Below are 20,268 nucleotides of genomic sequence, written 5' to 3'. Positions count from 1 at the left end.
AATTATGACTGAGCAGAACTTGAACAACTGAGGGTTAAGGGCCTTGCTCAGGGGCCCTAACAGTGGAAACCTGGTAGTGGTGGGGCTTGAACCAGCAACCGTCTGGTTGCAAGTCAAGTACCAAACGCATAACAGGAATCAATATAGATGGTGACAACCTGACCCTGGAATAGATGACAGGCCCTGGTCAATGCCATCAGTTCAGCTGCTTGAGCAGACCTGTAAGGGAAAGAGTAATCCTCCCAAATGAGGTTGGGCAGAGAGCAGACAGAATAACTCTAGGGAAAATGTACATTTAGCAATGTATGTGGATAGTGTCTAAACCCAGCACAATCAGCTCAACCAGCCAGATAATCAATATACAGATCACATGAGCCCAGACCGCACCGGAACATGCAATTCTTCAGGGTTTCCCCCCTTTGGGTTTTACGTAACTAACACCAGAACCCATGAGTCACCCAGCAAAATCACAACCAGTATACAACTACACAAAGAGTGCTCAAATAGGAACAGAGGAGGGAGGGTCCACCAATAAACAAATTGCTTTTCAATAAGTCTCAGGCAGGATAACAAATCATTACAGTGTACACAAAATTCAGCTTGTGCCAGTAGACGAAACTTCTTCTGCCTTATTATAGACAAAAACACACCTAAACTGAATTTAAACTAAATTTAAGCACACATACTGAGCAGGACAAAGACACATTAAATACTGGGGTGTCACTTACCTGCAAAGTATCTCACTTCTGACACTAGGCTGTTAGGAACTGGTTCAAAGTGACCAGTACTTCAGGTTCGATCTCTTCCAAATTACCCTCTGCCCTCCGTCCTCTGTACCTGGATCAATCCAAGGAAGTCAAGAAACACTGACACCAGGGTAGTAAATCAAGAAAGTTCCACTTTATTAAGGAAAGCACAGATTATACATGTCCTATAGCTACTCTCTAATCTACAGGATGACTGGGAAAAGCAAGACATGTTCTAAGGGTCTACGTAGAAAGGAAAGAGAGAAGGGTAGTAAAGATTAGATGCTCTCTGCATGAACGAGCCTCTCCTGTGCTTAGAGAGAGACAGGGAGAAAGAGAAAGGGAGGGGTAAAGGAGACAAGAAGAGGGAGCGGATGACCTCAGCGACCAGCTCGCGGTCAAGTCATCATATCATGGCTGAGAAGCAGAGACCTTGCGTTGGGTGCCTGAAGACAGAAAGGCTTCAGTGTCTATTTGTATTGCAGGACTGGGATGTTCCACATTGTATGGGAGGAAAAATAGCACTGTATAAGATGCCATTCCACTTAGAATGTTTTTAATCACAGAACTAGATGAGTACAACAGGAAACTGAATAAGCCAGGCAATTAAAAATACAAATACCACACATCTTCATTTCTTTTAGCTACCAAAAGCCATCCTCACTGGTGCACACCTGAGGTATTTGCCATGATCTCCATAATCTTGGTGTGTGTGGTTTTATATGTACTGATGACAGCATCTAAAAGAGGAACAAACCACAGGTTAGATTACAGTCTCAAATACTGTACATTTTAGATAATGTATGCAAAATCCTGTGTACATTGCAAACCATTTTTCCAGAGCTGTAGTTTAAGCAGCATCACATTTAGATCATACCTTGCATGTTAAGAGATTTCATTGGTGTTGATTTACAAGTAATTGGTTCACCTTTTCGCAGCTATTTAACACTAAACGTTGTTTCAACATTTTTTTTTCAACGTTGAAACCACAGCTGACATTATTTCCACCACATTTTAACATTGAAGGTTGGTCAAATGCCAGCTAGTAAGTGTCACTTTTGCACAATGTTACTTCTAGGAAACATACATATTTAAGCAATTTCACAGAAATTGCCAATCAGTTATATAATACTGAATGTTAAAAATATGATTTTTTATTACCAGCATGTGTGAATCATATTTTTGATTGATGAAACATGCTGAAAATGGCTTATCTGAGGGACATTGTGAGGAGTTGAAATGTCTGCTAAGACAAGCATCAAGACTCTGTCCTGGCTCCAAGATGGTGGAATGAACTCCCACTTGCTGTCCAGACAGCAAAGTCCCTCACAGTCTTCAAACACAGACTGAAGTCCCATATATTCATGGAATAGTTAAATGACCACTGACCCTGCTCCCATATTGACTGACCAAATTAGTACTTATTGTAGGGCATTGTTTATTACACTGATGTTGTTTAACAAACTCTAGCACTTATTGTTTATTGCACTTATCATTGTTTAAGAGAGCTTATATGCATTTTGCACTTCTAGGCGTCAGCATTGCTCCCTGTATTTCTACAGTATTCTAGATCATTGGTATATTGGTCTCTAACCTACTGTACTGGCTAGGATGTATTCTATGAGTAAAATGACAAAGCATTTTTGTAAGTCACTCTGGATAAGAGTGTCTGCTAAATGCCGTAAGTGTAGATGCTATGCACAAGCTGCACAATACTAGGCAAGGGTTTCGAAATGGGACACAGGAAATTATGTTACCACATTTTTATTGGTCAATTTTTTATTATTTTCATTACCAAATCTTTTGTTGTCATTGAATGTAACTAATGGGATGGTACAGTGAGTGACAGTACAGTGAGTGATGGTACAGTGAGTGATGGTACAGTGAGTGACAGTACAGTCAGTGATGGTGCAGTGAGTGCAGATGCAGTGACTGACAGTACAGTGAGTGATGGTACAGTCAGTGATGGTACAGTGAGTGCAGATGCAGTGACTGACAGTACAGTTAGTGATGTTGCAGTGACTGACAGTACAGTGAGTGATGGTACAGTCAGTGATGGTACAGTGAGTGCAGATGCAGTGACTGACAGTACAGTGAGTGATGGTACAGTGAGAAAAATGGGTTTGTCGCTCTGAGGCAATGTTGTGCAACAACGGGGTAACAAAAGGACTGAGATATTTGATTTGTAAATGTTTCTTGTAAATATAATTTTTAAATAAAGATGGAAATTTGCATATTTGTGTTTCTGTGCCTCCTTAAACTTTTGTAAACTAACAACAACAAAAATAAACTTATATATATATATATATATATATATAGTGCTAAAAACAAAATGCTTTAGAGAAAGAAACAAACAAAATGGAATATGAGGCAACAAAATAAAGGTAAATTATAAAAAAAATAATTAAAGTGTCTGTCAAAATGACGTAATGACTATAACAATTCACAGTATGTTTACATTTATTGTTTATGTACTTTTATAAGCATACACTTACATGTAACCGAAATGATATTATAACTCATTACTCTGTAGTAACCGTTTTAGGAGTTGAGGACTTTTGTTTTGGAATTAGTTTTCACGGAAGTGGTTGTCGGAGGTATTCGAGTCTCTTCGCGTCCACGTTCTCCTACAGCAGCGTGTGTAGGGATGCAGGCCGCCACGGCTGAGATGGCGGACGCGGCCCCGCGGCCCAGAGCCGTCGACCCCCGAGGCATTCTGCAACAGAACCGCGAGTTCCTGGACTACTTCTGGGATATCGCCAGACCCGAGCGGGGTACCCGTCTGAAGGCGGTGGAGAGCCTCACGGAGCACCTGAAGAGCAGCGAGAAGGTCGGCGTGTTGCCTGTGCACCATGCCACATTTTGTACCGACCTCCTCTTAAGATGCAGAGTCCTTTCCGGAACTTGTTCTTTAACAGATTCGTCTAACCGAAAGCCTCTTGGACGGTCAGAGGAGACATCACGTTATCTAAGATGATCAGGCCCTAACTTACGAGGCGCTGTTTGTTATCCACGTGGGTGGAACACGCGTGATTTGGCCAGAAAACTGCGATGGCCGACGTTGGTGTTTGATGTCAAACGTCCGCAGGCGTGATCTGAAATGCTCCCTTTTAGTGGCAGGGCTGTAGTTCGTCTTCGGTGTCATCAATTGTAAACACGTGTCTTTTAGCTGTTTTGTTTTGTGTTTGTTTTTGTTTTTAGTCAGATGAGTTAAAATACTCTCTAAAGAGGCTCGTGGACGGGCTGTCCCACGCGCGAGAGGACGCGCGGTCTGGATACAGCTTGGCGCTGGCGCAGGTGAGCACCGATGAAGTAACATCAAACTGTCCCTAATAATAATGAATTCTAGTTCATCTGGTTCATTAAAGGTCGATCATTGTCTTTCCGCAAATATCTAAATCCAGCACGTGCTTCTGAGTGTGCTGACAGTTGCACGTGATGTCTGTCTGCAGGTGCTGAGTGTCTTTGAGGAGATTTCACTTAAAAGCACACTAGATCAGATCAAGGAGAAACACAACCTGCAGACAGCCAAGAAGGTAAGAAAGCTAACCATAGAAAGTTGGAATCGTCAAGATAATGCCACCTCATCCTGTTGTGTTGGCATCTTGAGTATCAGGTCTGTGTGCCCTTCTGAAACTCTTTCTCCTGTGACAGAAACAGATACGAAATGTTGCGTTTGGGAATTTCTTTGGAGTGCTGGCCTTGTCTCAGTCCACACGACTACACAAGGTAAACACTTTAAGAACTAATTACTCATTTTCTTTAATCATTCTTAATGTTCACTCTCACACACCACCTCTTGTTCTCTTACTCTGTTGTGTGTGCTCTCTCTCTCTCTCTCTCTCTCTCTCTCTCTCTCTCTCTCTCTCTCTCTCTCCCCCTCGTTCTAGGAGCCACAGGTGCTGTTGGAGTGTGTTAAGCTGTTACAGAGTCTGGCTCAGTACAGGGATCACCTGAGAGACCTGCCCAGGAAGACCATGGTGGACATCCTGAGTGAGGTGACACTTCTCTGCTCAACCCCTCTATAACCACACCTCCTCCATTCTGCCGGCACGGTTCACGTTAATCCTCTACTACCACCTTCTGTAGCTGGTCTCTCTATGTTGAAATGGCCGTCCAGACTTAGTCTTTGAGTGTTGTTCACGCACATGGAAGGTGTTCATATTCTGAGTGGAATCTTTTTACATGGTATTAGACCCCACATACTATGAGATGAGATGAGCCAGATCGCATAATCAGAAGAGGCGTTGGCCACGCCCCTCTCAGAGCTCTTGCAATATAACCAAGTCAAGTTGGCACTCCGTATGTCTTATATTTTAACCAAACTGGCCGCAGTACTTTGTGCTGCTGAATTTTCTATTTGTGCCATATAAAACCTTGTTTACATTGTGTAACTGTTGTGACATCATAAAGGTGGTGACATAACCAGTGTAAACAAACCGTGATGTGTCAAAATAATATCTAATGCAGCACAAATTCAAATGTTTACATCAGAAACCATCACGTAAGTGTGAAATAATTCATAATAGAGCTGACATCAGCACCAGCCAAGTCAGTCCAGTGTCAGTCAGTGCCAAAATCTTTCAGGTGTAATGACTGACACAAAGCTGTTGAATTGAACAGGTTGTCACTCAAGGTTTGCAGTGAAATAGCATCTAGTTTCTTCTGTTTGTTAGATTTGGATTTATATTATGGGTTTGCTTGTGTGAATGTAAGTTTTGACCCCAGGTGGTTCCAGCAGAGGGCAGTGTCTGCCTTCGTGTTGTGTCCAGATGGCTTATGGTGTTATGCTGTGTTGTTGCAGACGTCAGAGGAGGTGTTTGAGGAGGTGCTGTTCAGTGCCCTGCATTCAGATCTGACCTCAGCCCTCAGCAGTCCTGAGCAGTTAGAGCTCCTCCTGGTGGCCATGCAGAGATTCCCCTCCATCATTAAACCGGCCAAACTGAAGAAACTTCTGGGGACCACGGCCATCATTAACAAACAGAACCTGCCTCGGTGAGGCGCACACACACACACACACACACACACACCCACCCACACCCCTAATCTAAATCAGAAAAGGTCAGATTGGGGAACAGCCAGATAATGAGACTAATTTTGAACCCAGCTGTGATATTTAAACTAGACCTAAAAAAATCATTAAGAAATATTACACACCCAATCCCGGTGCGCACTCAAACACACGCACATTCACACACACTCATTCTGTCATGCTGTGTGTGTCGTCAGGCTGGTAGCATTGTTGAAAGTGTCTGCGTGCTCAGTGAAGAAGGAGAGTGTTCTCCCGGCTGTTGCCATGGACCTGATGCAGGCGTCGCTGCGTGAGGACAGTTTCCCGCTCTTCTGGCAGGAGGCCGTCGTCAGCGGGCTGATGTCAGAGCCACCGGGCCCCGCCCAGTGAGTACGGACCCCTACGGGACCTGAGGGAAACCCGGAGGCCCAGGTGAATTAGATTTACAAGACTGGCCCCTTCAAGCCCCGCCCCTCTGTTGCAGTTACCTGGCGTTCCGGATGCTGGGGGCGGCGCTCCCGTTGCTGTCTGCAGCGCAGCTGCAGGTTGTTCTGTCCGGAGACGTGATGCGTCGCTACGGTGAACACGTGGTGTCTGCGCAGGTGCGTTCCTCAGACCATAGAGACGCTCCGCTGGTTGGCTCGTTTAGTTCTGTGGGGCTCTCTGGTAGAGCGCTCTCTCTCTTTCTCTGTCCAGTACAGCTCAGATTTCTTCAAATGTAGGAGATATCTTTGAACTGTGTGTATAGTCTGAGTGTGTGAGAACGAAATAGTTTGAAGACACATCTGTACTTTATTAAAAGCACAGAGAGACACTAGATGTGAGCTCATTCTGGACAGATCTGGGTAGGCATGCGTGTACTGTCCCTGTCTCTGATGCTCTGTGAGTCTTTGTAGGGACTGCAGAGGACCAGTGAGAATGGGCCCTGAGCCCTGTGCTTACTGGCCAGAACAGGGAGGAGGCTTACCTGGAGATCTGTTATAGACCTTGTGAATTGGTTTAATTTTCATTATCGGTGGTGTGTGTGTGTGTGTGTGTATGTGTGTGTATGTGTGTGTGTGTGTGTGTGTGTGTGTGTGTGTGTGTGTGTGTGTGTGTGTGTGTATGTGTGTGTATGTGTGTGTGTGTGTGTGTGTGTGTGTGTGTGTGTATGTGTGTGTATGTGTGTGTGTGTGTGTGTGTGTGTGTGTGTGTGTGTGTGTGTGTGTGTGTATGTGTGTGTGTGTATGTGTGTGTGTGTGTGTGTGTGTGTGTGTGTGTGTGTGTGTATGTGTGTGTGTGTGTGTGTATGTGTGTGTGTGTGTGTGTGTGTGTGTGTGTGTGTGTGTGTGTGCTACAGATTCCAGGCCGTTTCAGGTTTGCTCCGGAGATGGAGGCGTATGTGAGCACCTTCCTGCAGGGATGTGTAGAGCCTGACAAGCAACTGCAGGTGGTGCTGGCCTTCACCCAGCTCACCCACCAGGGCTGCCCAGCTGTGCCCTCCTTCTGGAAGGTTCTGGAGCACATGGGCCTGGCCACCCTGCGCCGTTACGTGGACTGGCTGAAGGACGCCTTCTGTCACCCACAGCTCCAGGACTGTCTGGAGTTCAGCACACGCAAGCAGGGAGGGGGCCAGAAACCAGACATGCAGTGAGTCTCTCTCACACTCACACACACACACACACACACACACACAGACGAGCCTGCACGTGCACATGAACAGTTTTAAATGGCCAAACTACAGGAGTGTGCACGGCTTTAAACTAGAGTCTATACCAGCTCCCAGTGGGTGGGCGGAGTCTAGGGCAGTACAGCTGACTCAGGGAAGGCTGGCTGTTCTGTCATTAGCCCGTCAGGAGGGTAGGTAGTTGGCTAGCTTTGTCTTAATAAAATGAGTGAGTATCCTCGTTACCTGCTGAGTGGTGGGCATGTCTGGTCTGAGTTATCCGTGTCTACTCCCGCAGGAAGGAATCGTGTGTGCTCCGCTTCCGGAAGTGGATCATCCCGCGCCTCACATCCATCGTGGAAAACCATCAGATTAAGAAAGATGAGGATCTCGTTATGGGCATTGCTAGGTAACCTGCACAGGGTTGCGTACACGAAAACGTGATGGGAAGATGCTAAAGTAATATACGGATATGCAGAACATTTTTTTAGTATTATAAATATTTGTGTGTGTGTGTTTTAGGTTTATCTTCTTCCACGCGTTTTTTGACACCACAAAGCCAAATGCTGAGCTCCTGGAGACCCAGACAAAGCTTTCTGTGCCCCTTGACCCCAGCACGCGCGCCGTCACCAGCTCTGCCTTCTATAGGTACCGTCCTAACCTCCGTGTGTGATATTTTTCAAGCAGGTGGTCTTGATCAGCTGATGAGCACTGCTCACATGCCTCAGTGCGGAGGAACACGAACTGTGACTCAGACAGTAAAATGTGAACTCTGGGCTCATGTTTTTTTTCTGCTCTCTCTCTCTCTCTCTCTCGCGCTCTCTTTCTCTTTCTCTTTCTCTTTCCTCCAGTCTGCTGCAGTACTTGAACATCCTGCCTGTCCTGGATGATTCCATGGAGACCGATGTCCCGAGTGGGCGGAGGGTTCTGGGTGTGATGTCGGACGGCTCCATGTGGATGTACCGCCTCGCGCAGTACGCCAACGCACTGCTCAAGCAGGACACACACGCCCGGAGTGCGCAGACCCTTGGCGCCAAACACACACAGGCCTGGGACAGGTAATGACTCATTGAACACACACAGCTCTGGGACACACAGACTTCTCAGAGTGGTTAGGTGTGCTTTTGTTACAGTGTCGCTGCAGTCAGAATAAAAACTCTGTGATACATTACTCTACTCTATTTTGCGTGTGTGTGTGTGTGTGTGTGCTGTAGCATGCTGCAGTCAGTGGAGTCTCTGGAGAAGAAGGCTAAGAAGTCTCCTGAACACGCAGCCTTCCAACATCTGCTCCTCATCATCGGCATGCAGATATTTAAGGTGTGAGGTGGGGGTTTAGGTGGTGGGTGTGTGTGTGTGAGTATGTGAGTGTACGTGTGTTAGCATAAAGATGTTCCAGGTGCAGTAAAATACATGCTGACACAAGTAGAGTGTGAGTGTGGTATTGAGATAATGAATGCGTTATTAGAAGACTGTAGCTTCGCTGGCTGTGTTCATGGTGTGTGATGGTGTGTAGTGGGCGATTGAAATACTGTTTTGATGTATTTGTCATTGCCTTTTTTTCCTTTTTTTATAAACAAAGTTTACGTTTTTGATGATGGACATTTTGGTTCATTTTTAGGTTTCATTACGCTGTCGATTGTGTGTTTGTGTTCAATGTGCTCCTTTCTCTGTGTGTGTGTGCTCGCGCGCGTGCAGTCTCCAGAGGAGAGCGTGGCATTACTGGCGGATCTGCGGAGCTGCATGGAGAAAGCTCAGGAGAACAAATCCAGGAAGAGGAAGAAGGAGGAAACAGGTGAGACCCAGCAGGAGGAGGAGGATGACTGTCCAGATGTGGTCCTGCGCACAGTAAACGCTCCCGCTCCAGGCCTTACGGCTCGGCGTCTTGGTGTGCAATTTCCACTGCCTTTATTTGGCTGCTGTGTGAATGACTCCTCCCGTCTCGCTTGTGCGTGCAGACGTAAGGAATTGTTTATACAGCAGTGGCGTAAAGTCAGAACGGGTGAACCTGGCTCGCCTCACAGCACAGCTCACGTGTGATGAGGCTCAGCGTCAGGAACTCTCCCCGCAGTCTGACTGAATTGCTGAACGCTGGCGAAACGCGAGGGTCGTAACAGGCTGTGTGTGTGATTGTTACAGGTGGAGACACCTCAGAGCCCCACTGGGTGGAGGTGGTGGTGGAGATTCTGCTCTCTCTGCTCTCTCAGCCCAGTCGTCTCATGCGTAGTATCTGTAAAACAGCCTTCAGCCGCATCTGCCCCCACCTGACGGAGCCCGCCCTGAACACCATACTGGATGTACGACACACGCACGCACGCACCTGCCCCACCTCACCTGACGGAGTCTGCCCTGTACACACAGGTATTGTGTGGTGTTTTTAAAGATTTGATACTGGTTTGAAGGTTTTGGACCCCAGTAAAGATGAGGGTACAGTGGAGGTGATGCACGAGATGGAAGGAGAGAAGAGGAACAAGGAAGAGGAGGAGGAAGAGGAGACAGGAGAGGTGAGTAAACACTGTGTAAAACACCAGGGAGTAAGACCTGTGCACACTGTGTAAAACACCAGGGAGTAAGACCTGTGTAAAACACCAGGGAGTAAGACCTGTGCAAAACACCAGGGAGTAAGACCTGTGCAAAACACCAGGGAGTAAGACCTGTGCACACTGTGTAAAACACCAGGGAGTAAGACCTGTGTAAAACACCAGGGAGTAAGACCTGTGCAAAACACCAGGGAGTAAGACCTGTGCAAAACACCGGGGTGTAAGACCTGTGCACACTGTGAAACACCAGGAACAGTGTAAGGTCCAGTCAGTCACCAGTGCCACCCTCAGATCAGGACTCAACACTACATAACCAGTCTGCCTCCTAATGTAAAGGTGTAAACATGTTTCACCAGGATGGGGAGGAAGATGACTCGTCCTGTGATGATGATGATGATGATGATGACGCCATGGAGCAAGAGGAAGTTGACCAAGATTTCCGTTTGGAACTGATGAAGGTTCTGCATGGCCAGAATGCTCTGGTATGAATGAATGCCTGTTCTGTTATTAAACAAGCAATACACGCTAAATGGAGTTACGACACATGCTGTACTGCTAATTTAAGACATTATATGGTACTTTGAATCTGTTAATCTGTGCAGACTAAATAGGATGGCTAATCTCTGCTCCAGACTGCTTTAGTATTGGTCACAAATACTTCCTGTTACAAAGTGGCCGTTTTCGCATGTGGCAGTGCAGTGCGAGACCAACACGCTTGCTGTAGAGTAAAATTACAAAATAAAAGCCACAGCAGGTCTGTGAATTTAAGACCAGTGAAAGAGTGATTAAGTGATGGACCCTGTTGTTCAGGCCAGAGAGGAAGACAGCGGTGAGGAAGAGGAGGTGGACGACGAGGCCATGATGAAGCTGGACAAGAGTCTGGCGGCTCTGTTCAGCGAGCAGAAGAGGAAGCGTCAGGGTCGTCAGGAGGAGAAGGAGCGTGTGAGGAAGGAGAGAACGCTCGTGCGGGACTTCAGGATTAAAGTGGGTCGCTCCCACACGTCAGGACAACGGCAGACTTGGAGGACGCACCTCTCCCCAGGAGCTAACTGTGTGTGTGTGTGTGTGTGTGTGTGTGTGTAGGTCCTGGACCTGCTGGAGGTGTTCCTGTCTAAGCAGGGCTCCAGTGGTCTGGTGCTGTGTCTGGTGGAGCCTCTCCTGGCTGTGATAGAGAAGAGCATGAGTTCAGAGGTTGTGCAGCAGGAGCAGGACTTCCTGCGCAGAGCTGCAGACATGTTCAGGTACGCCAGACTGTGGGACACACACACACACAAGCCTATAGGGATTGTAACAGTCACCAAGACAACATACTCTGCGCGTGTGTGTGTAACAGGAACCAGCTGTGCCGTGGGAAACACTACTGCAGAGAGGTAGAGGGGCGAGAGGCGGAGCTTCATGAGATGCTGGAGCGTCTGATTGGACGAGCACAGAAGCTGCCGGACTCGTCAGTGGCACTGTACTACTTCAGGTGAGACGGGAGCGTGCAGGAACTCAACGGGTCACACTGGCCACACCAAAGACGCTTGCCATAAAAACTACTGAAGACTCAAGGAAACAGGAAAATGTTTCATATTATCATACAAAGTTCCTGGTTTAGTTGAATTATACTTTATGGCATTTAGTTAATGTTACTTTGTTATGTTTAGATGCTTGTGATTCATATTTGTCTTTCTTTCTCTCTCTCTCTCTCGCTCAGTGCTGCACTCTATCTGGTTAAAGTGTTGAGGGGTGTGGTGAAGGAAACGGATACAGCACACATTCCTCCCACACAGGTGTAGTATAACACACCCACACTCTGCTCCTGTGTGTGTCTGTAGTATAGCACCCACACTCTGCCCCTGTGTGTGTCTGTAGTATAGCACCCACACTCTGCTCCTGTGTGTGTCTGTAGTATAGCACCCACACTCTGCTCCTGTGTGTGTCTGTAGTATAGCACCCACACTCTGCTCCTGTGTGTGTCTGTAGTATAGCACCCACACTCTGCTCCTGTGTGTGTCTGTAGTATAGCACCCACACTCTGCTCCTGTGTGTGTCTGTAGTATAGCACCCACACTCTGCTCCTGTGTGTGTCTGTAGTATAGCACCCACACTCTGCTCCTGTGTGTGTCTGTAGTATAGCACCCACACTCTGCTCCTGTGTGTGTCTGTAGTATAGCACCCACACTCTGCTCCTGTGTGTGTCTGTAGTATAGCACCCACACACTGCCCCTGTGTGTGTCTGTAGTATAGCACCCACACTCTGCTCCTGTGTGTGTCTGTAGTATAGCACCCACACTCTGCTCCTGTGTGTGTCTGTAGTATAGCACCCACACTCTGCTCCTGTGTGTGTCTGTAGTATAGCACCCACACTCTGCTCCTGTGTGTGTCTGTAGTATAGCACCCACACTCTGCCCCTGTGTGTGTCTGTAGTATAGCACCCACACTCTGCCCCTGTGTGTGTCTGTAGTATAGCACCCACACTCTGCCCCTGTGTGTGTCTGTAGTATAGCACCCACACTCTGCCCCTGTGTGTGTCTGTAGTATAGCACCCACACTCTGCCCCTGTGTGTGTCTGTAGTATAGCACCCACACTCTGCCCCTGTGTGTGTCTGTAGTATAGCACCCACACTCTGCCCCTGTGTGTGTCTGTAGTATAGCACCCACACTCTGCCCCTGTGTGTGTCTGTAGTATAGCACCCACACTCTGCCCCTGTGTGTGTCTGTAGTATAGCACCCACACTCTGCCCCTGTGTGTGTCTGTAGTATAGCACCCACACTCTGCCCCTGTGTGTGTCTGTAGTATAGCACCCACACTCTGCCCCTGTGTGTGTCTGTAGTATAGCACCCACACTCTGCCCCTGTGTGTGTCTGTAGTATAGCACCCACACTCTGCCCCTGTGTGTGTCTGTAGTATAGCACCCACACTCTGCCCCTGTGTGTGTCTGTAGTATAGCACCCACACTCTGCCCCTGTGTGTGTCTGTAGTATAGCACCCACACTCTGCCCCTGTGTGTGTCTGTAGTATAGCACCCACACTCTGCCCCTGTGTGTGTCTGTAGTATAGCACCCACACTCTGCCCCTGTGTGTGTCTGTAGTATAGCACCCACACTCTGCCCCTGTGTGTGTCTGTAGTATAGCACCCACACTCTGCCCCTGTGTGTGTCTGTAGTATAGCACCCACACTCTGCCCCTGTGTGTGTCTGTAGTATAGCACCCACACTCTGCCCCTGTGTGTGTCTGTAGTATAGCACCCACACTCTGCCCCTGTGTGTGTCTGTAGTATAGCACCCACACTCTGCCCCTGTGTGTGTCTGTAGTATAGCACCCACACTCTGCCCCTGTGTGTGTCTGTAGTATAGCACCCACACTCTGCCCCTGTGTGTGTCTGTAGTATAGCACCCACACTCTGCCCCTGTGTGTGTCTGTAGTATAGCACCCACACTCTGCCCCTGTGTGTGTCTGTAGTATAGCACCCACACTCTGCCCCTGTGTGTGTCTGTAGTATAGCACCCACACTCTGCCCCTGTGTGTGTCTGTAGTATAACACACCCACACTCTGCCCCTGTGTGTGTCTGTAGTATAACACACCCACACTCTGCTCCTGTGTGTGTCTGTAGTATAACACACCCACACTCTGCTCCTGTGTGTGTCTGTAGTATAACACACCCACACTCTGCTCCTGTGTGTGTCTGTAGTATAGCACCCACACTCTGCTCCTGTGTGTGTCTGTAGTGTATAGCACCCACACTCTGCTCCTGTGTGTGTCTGTAGTATAGCACCCACACTCTGCTCCTGTGTGTGTCTGTAGTATAGCACCCACACTCTGCTCCTGTGTGTGTCTGTAGTATAGCACCCACACTCTGCTCCTGTGTGTGTCTGTAGTATAGCACCCACACTCTGCTCCTGTGTGTGTCTGTAGTATAGCACCCACACTCTGCCCCTGTGTGTGTCTGTAGTATAGCACCCACACTCTGCCCCTGTGTGTGTCTGTAGTATAACACACCCACACTCTGCTCCTGTGTGTGTCTGTAGTATAACACACCCACACTCTGCTCCTGTGTGTGTCTGTAGTATAACACACCCACACTCTGCTCCTGTGTGTGTCTGTAGTATAGCACCCACACTCTGCTCCTGTGTGTGTCTGTAGTGTATAGCACCCACACTCTGCTCCTGTGTGTGTCTGTAGTGTATAGCACCCACACTCTGCTCCTGTGTGTGTCTGTAGTATAGCACCCACACTCTGCTCCTGTGTGTGTCTGTAGTATAGCACCCACACTCTGCTCCTGTGTGTGTCTGTAGTATAGCACCCACACTCTGCCCCTGTGTGTGTCTGTAGTATAGCACCCACACTCTGCCCCTGTGTGTGTCTGTAGTATAGCACCCACACTCTGCCCCTGTGTGTGTCTGTAGTATAGCACCCACACTCTGCCCCTGTGTGTGTCTGTAGTATAGCACCCACACTCTGCTCCTGTGTGTGTCTGTAGTATAGCACCCACACTCTGCTCCTGTGTGTGTCTGTAGTATAGCACCCACACTCTGCCCCTGTGTGTGTCTGTAGTATAGCACCCACACACTGCCCCTGTGTGTGTCTGTAGTATAGCACCCACACACTGCTCCTGGGATTAATGGTGTCTTCTGGTCAGACTGCTGAGATGAAGGTGGTTTTTTAAAAATTTTTTTAATTAATTAATTTTTTTGTGTGTATGCAGGAGAGGATCATGGGTAAGGTGGACGTAGCCAGAGTAACTTCCTGGTTCAGAAATGCCCTCCTGTCCTTTATGACTCGCCGAAAAAGCCCCCTCACAGGAGACATGTTCATCGACCTCTTCAACAGATTCCCTGTAAGAGAAAAAACACACACACACAGCCTCACATACAACTGTGTACCACACATAATGACATACAAATTCAGCACATACTTAAAACATGCAGAAACAAACATTTGTTCAAATTTGGTACCTACAGAATCATTACAGAATTTAATCTATTCTGGTCTCATTGTTGAGTTACTATAGTATAATTGTAAACTTTCATATTCTCCACCTGTGTCTGTTCGTGATGGAGCTTGTAGAATGTTACACAGCAGGTTTAATGCTCTACATAACACCAGTAGTGTAGTCGGTTAGCCACCTTAGCCAGTGCTGAACAGTGCTGTTGACCTGATGTGTTTTACAGGTTCTGTGTGTGAATCTGGTGGACACTGCAGTAGAGAACATCGCCGGGGCAGTGAGAGAACATCAGCAGGTAAATCCTCCTCACACTCTGGACCTAATCGAGCCCTGCTGGCTACATTAGCAACAGTGCTATTGATGTCTTTATACTTGTGTTTTTCTTATTGGTTGTTCATTTCCTATAATAAAAGGTTTTATGGACCAATGCTGTCAGTTTTGGTTGTAAAAATTAACATCCTTATCCTTTCATGTTTGCGTTAGCATTTTCAGGGCCTTACTTGTCCTATGATTGGCTGCTTAACCCACTGGAAGGATTTGATTGGTTCCTTATTCCTCTGGATGGTTATGAATGGCTGTATAACACTCTGTATGGCTTTGATTGGCTGTTGCAGGGCCAGGCGTGTGTGATGGTTCTGAGAGCTCTGCAGTCTAAAGAGGTGAAGCAGCTGATGACTACAGCCCAGTGGACTGAACTCTGCCAGACAACAGCAGACCAGCTCCAGCAGGTAGAGTCCAGGTCAAATGCATGTTAGAGTACATTGCAAGACCGTCTCCAACAGATAAAGGCTGAAAAATATGCAAGTTCAGCTGTACCTTACACACCTGGTCCAGGTGATCCTGGTCTTCTGAAGTGAGTTGTTAAACAGGATCAGGTGGGTTGGATGTGACACTGACTCAGAACACTTTAAATCACAGCAATGTTAATCTGGACGTAGTAGGCTGACACTGTGCCAACATGAACTGGTTTCCATAATCAGTTTAATTCACTCTGCTGTCACATAATTGTGTGTGTGTGTGTGTGTGTGTGTGTGTGTGTGTGTGTGTGTGTGTGTGTGTGTGTGTGTGTGTGTGTGTGTGTGTGTGTGTGTGTGTGTGTGTGTGTGTATTAATGCGCTCATAAGTGAAATTAATGCCTGTTAGGCTGAGTAAGAACTGTTGGGTGTGTAATACTTGGACTGGGCTCTGAGGCTGCAGAGATGGTGGTGGTGTCGCCCCCACTGTGGGCTCGTCACTCTGAGCTGAATCAGTTTGGCGTCTGTTCTGTTTCCTCCAGAGTCTCCAGCACACAGAGTGCAAGAACAAGGCAGTTCATGGGAAGATGGTGAAGGCCCTGGAACTCTGCCACTTCCTGGTCAAAACGGTTCGCAGTCAGGTACAGAAACGTTGCCTATGTCTTACTCTAGACGGAGCATTCTAGAAACACTCGTGATTCCACTCTAGCTTTTTCTAGATTTTTTCACACTGGCCTTATTTGCCCAGTTGCTGTAGCATAGTTGTTTTAATTATGTTTTAATTATGTCTGTAGTGGCAAGGCTAAAAGTCTGTTGTTCTGATCAGAAGGTGGAGGTGAATCTGGATTCTCTCCGGAATGTTCTGAGATCCATGAATTCTGAGGGGAGTCTGCAGAAGGCCGGGCAGCTAGAAGACACGTACTGGAGTGTGATGAAATTCTTCAACATTCAGTGAGTTACACGTACAGCTGCACTCACTCATAATTGTCACAGTCTGAGCCACGGGGCCTCAGATATCAGTAATGGAGGACTGATAAGTGGAGGTTAACCATGAACCCAGCTGGTCATCATAACCACAGTCAGCTCAGCTGTCTGCTCATAAATGGATGTTTGTGGGCCTCCATCTGATCTTTGTCTCCTGGTTTTCTCAGATTTGTTGTGTCTGATTTTTGTCTTCTGGTCTCCTTGGGGTTGTTGTCTGATCTTTGTCTCCTGGTCTCCTCGGGTTTGTTGTGTCTGATCTTTGTCTCCTGGTCTCCTTGGGTTTATGTCTGATCTTTGTCTCCTGGTCTCCTTGGGTTTGTTATGTCTGATCTTTGTCTCCTGGTCTCCTTGGGTTTGTTGTGTCTGATCTTCGTCTCCTGGTCTTCTCAGGAAGCCCCGAGTGGAGAAGGTGAAAAAAGCAGTAGCAGAGCAGGTGGAGCAGGAGGCTCCAAAGAAGAAGAAGAAAGGGTTCCTCCCCGAGAGCAAGAAACGCAAAAACCGCAAGAAGCCCACCATACTGGAGGGAATGGACACTACAGTCGCCCCGGCAACTGCAGGGGGAGGGGTGGAAGGGGGGAAGAAGAAGAAGAAGAAAAAGAACAAGAAGAGGAAAGTGCAGGGAGGAGAGGAGACACAGACTCTGCCTCCTGTTAAAAAGGCCAAAGCTCAACAGCCACAGAGCAAGAAGCAGAGAGGCCGGGAGTGAGAGCAGGTCAGCACTGAGTGAGGGACACACAGGGACTGACCAGGGGAGCAGGATAAAGACTCTGGGATGGACCTGTGTAGACCAGTGCACACCAACCCTGCTCCTGGAGATCTGTCCCCCAGCAGAGTTTAGCCTCACCCCCTACTTCTGGAGATCTACTACCCTGGAGTGTTAGACCCACCTCCTGCTCCTGGAGTTCTTCCATTGAGATCTCCAGCTGAAGCAGCAGGGCTGATGGCCACTGGTGTTAAAATGATCCATCAGGGACTAAGGCCTGGGCTCCAAACCTGGGTCTGTGTAGAGGGGTAAATAAAGGGCAGGTACAGAGAATATATATGTACAGTCATCACCTCAGGCATTTGAAGTGTGTTTTCTCCGAGTAGAAATATACATCATTTTAAAAATTAACGCCTGTTTGTAAAAGCATAATATGCCATTAAAGGTATTTTATTTTGAAGATAAATGTAACGATTAATTGTTGCTAAGATACTGACTTGTCAGAGCGCTGTTACATACACATGAGACACATTATAATCTGAGTGTACCCAAAACACCTCTGTACTGAGATGTTATAATCTGACTTTGCCCTAAAGACCTCACTGTACTGAGAAATTATATTCTGAATGTACCTAAAAGCCCCTTGGCAGTGTTTATGGGTGTTGCACACATACACTGTATGTCTACAAGTATGTGGACACCTGATCATCACCCCTATCAGAGCTTGTTGGACACTGTAAGGGTTTTAAGTGTGGTGTAAAACCTCACGGAGGTCTTCAAAGGCCTGGTCAGTGGTTACTGCTGCTCTCAGGCATCTTATGCATCTTGCCAAAAATTGGCTTTAGGATAAGTGATCTAAACTGCAGGTCCCACTCATAGTTTCATTGATCCCATTTGGAGGTTTTCAGTTTGCAGCTCTCGGGCTCAGAACTGGTGCTAAAGGAAAGAAAATCCCCTGTTCATGGGGTATCGGAGCGCTTTGGCCATGCTAACACAAGTAAACACAAAATGCAGTTTTTATTATTAAGAGAACAAAAAATCCAAACCTACATGGCCCTGTGTGAAAACGTGATTACCTACTGTGATAACTCTGGTTTATCACATCTGAGTTCAAGCTGAGTTCAATTTCTCTAGCCACACCCAGGCCTAATTACTGCCACACCTGTTTGCAATCAATAAATCACTTAAATAGGACCCGTCTGACAACGTGAAGAAGACCAAAAGTTTCTTACAAGCTAGATGGCATGCTGTAATCTAAAGAAATTCAGGAGCACCTGAGATGCAAAGTGATTAAGCACTATCAGTATGGAAAAGGTTATAAAGATATAAGATAGGAAGTGGGGCAGACATTTTTTCACACTACTGTAGTTTGAACTCTCCTGGGATCTTGACAGTGGAATTCTTTACACTGTACTACATTGCTGTTATGCCACACACCTAACCAGGAGAGCTCTTGGACTAGTGAACCAGGACTAACCAGGGGGTTTAGCTCTTGGACTAGTGTGTCGGGACTAACCAGGAGAGCTCTTGGACTAGTGAGTCAGGTGAGGTAGTAAAATGTTCTGAGGCACTTTGTCTCTCTAACACACACACAGATAATGGTTCTCTCTGTCTGTGTGTGTGTGTGTGTGTAATAAACTGTTAAAGAAAGATCACACATTTTTCTGTGATCAAAGCTTATTATAATCAGAAGTTCTCTAACAGGTGCAAGACTGTGTTTATGTAAAGAGGAATAATGTTTCTGGGTTGTCTTAAGGTCAGAGGCCTTTGTGAGTCTGTAGGTGCAGAACAGAGGCTCTGATGCAGGTGACTTCAAGCCCCCTGTGGAAGTCTAAGGCAGATCACTCTGGACTGTTCCTGTGAAAAATAACTTCATTAGTGATGGGAAAAGATGTTTTTAAAAGATGTGAAAGCCTCTTTGAGAGTTCTGTGGCTAAGCAAGGTTTATCTTGGCTGAAGGGCAGGTTGAAGCTGACCTGCAACTTCATCTTGCAGGTGTTTTAGTGGTGTAAGCAGACATCATTGTTTAAATAAAAGGGAAAATCTTCCAATGGGATGTAATGGTGTCAAGCTTTAATTTACATGATGATGCATCCCAATTTGCATATATTGAATAATGTATGTTTGAACATAGTGGTGGAGATTTCAAACATTTTGTATGTGAAGAAGGTGGGCTTTTACATAATCACTTCTGAAACTGTATAAAAATGTGTGTTGTGTGATTGTTAGACATAGTTCAGACTATGCATCATTTGTAACATTGAGCTCAGATTAAAGACAGGACCAGCAACTCTCTTCAATTAATTCCAGAGTCTGTATCTTATTTTCTATTTAAAGTGTACTTAAGAAAATTATTGGAATGTGGAAAAAATCTAGGAACAACAAGGAACTAACCAGAGTGCTCTCGTGAGCCAGGGACAGATGCGGACATCTTTATTGAGAGGGCACATATTAATTAAAAAAGGGGTAAGAAAACAAGCCATTATCCTCCACAAAGCAAGTTCTACAGATCTTGAGTAAAATGACTCCAAAAAATGCAAATGAGTAACTTTTTATTTCACAATTCTAATTCTAAAATTTGATACAAATTTGAAAAAAGAAAAACACAAAGCATCAGCTATCTGTTTGCCATAGTAACAGGAGTTGCCATGGTGATGACAGGTAAATGTGTAATACAGCAGGTGTTCTGGACCTCTGACCTGATGGAAGCTGTTCAAGCTCTGATGGCAAAAGATGATCAGGAGGTGTGTTGTCAATCACTTTTTATTCGACAACATGAGTAGCCCAGATGAAAATGTGTTTAGTAGTGGTTTGTAAATGTGATATGATAATCTAAGGAGGAGTAGTGACGTGTTTGTGTAACTGCCCCTTTAACACTTTTTAAAGGGAACATCTGAAGACTTATGGGGTGTGATGAGTTTTCCTATACAGTAAATTAAATTTATTAGAGTACAGAGGTGAGTTGGGTTTTCGGATCTA

General features: G+C 46.5%; 1 protein-coding gene across 1 annotated transcript; it reads left to right on the top strand.

Moving 5' to 3' along the window:
- Window positions 1-3,340: 3,340 nt before the first annotated feature.
- On the top strand, window positions 3,341-19,587 carry LOC113568546 (MYB binding protein (P160) 1a). The gene is made up of 27 exons (XM_081709663.1): window positions 3,341-3,576; window positions 3,948-4,043; window positions 4,199-4,282; window positions 4,401-4,475; window positions 4,637-4,744; window positions 5,551-5,741; window positions 5,976-6,143; window positions 6,242-6,359; window positions 7,097-7,386; window positions 7,701-7,811; window positions 7,925-8,050; window positions 8,254-8,460; window positions 8,617-8,719; window positions 9,098-9,194; window positions 9,539-9,696; window positions 9,802-9,903; window positions 10,296-10,421; window positions 10,750-10,923; window positions 11,023-11,180; window positions 11,273-11,407; window positions 11,636-11,711; window positions 14,629-14,760; window positions 15,095-15,163; window positions 15,483-15,596; window positions 16,145-16,243; window positions 16,429-16,553; window positions 16,977-19,587. The coding sequence occupies exons 1-27, from the start codon at window positions 3,394-3,396 to the stop codon at window positions 17,290-17,292; spliced, it is 3,741 nt and encodes a 1,246-aa protein (XP_081565789.1). The 5' UTR covers window positions 3,341-3,393; the 3' UTR covers window positions 17,293-19,587.
- The last annotated feature ends 681 nt before the right edge of the window (window positions 19,588-20,268 follow it).

This window comes from Electrophorus electricus, chromosome 1 (assembly GCF_041902795.1).
Source record: "Electrophorus electricus isolate QZ-2024a chromosome 1, ASM4190279v1, whole genome shotgun sequence".
NCBI lineage: Eukaryota > Metazoa > Chordata > Actinopteri > Gymnotiformes > Gymnotidae > Electrophorus > Electrophorus electricus.
This window is presented reverse-complemented; position numbering and strand designations above follow the sequence as displayed.

Coding starts and splice junctions, on each gene's coding strand:
- LOC113568546 (XM_081709663.1), top strand. CDS start 3,394: ATGCAGGCCGCCACGGCTGAGATGGCGGACGCGGCCCCGCGGCCCAGA. Junction 4,476..4,636: donor AGTCCACACGACTACACAAG/GTAAACACTTTA, acceptor CCCTCGTTCTAG/GAGCCACAGGTGCTGTTGGA. Junction 10,924..11,022: donor TGCGGGACTTCAGGATTAAA/GTGGGTCGCTCC, acceptor GTGTGTGTGTAG/GTCCTGGACCTGCTGGAGGT.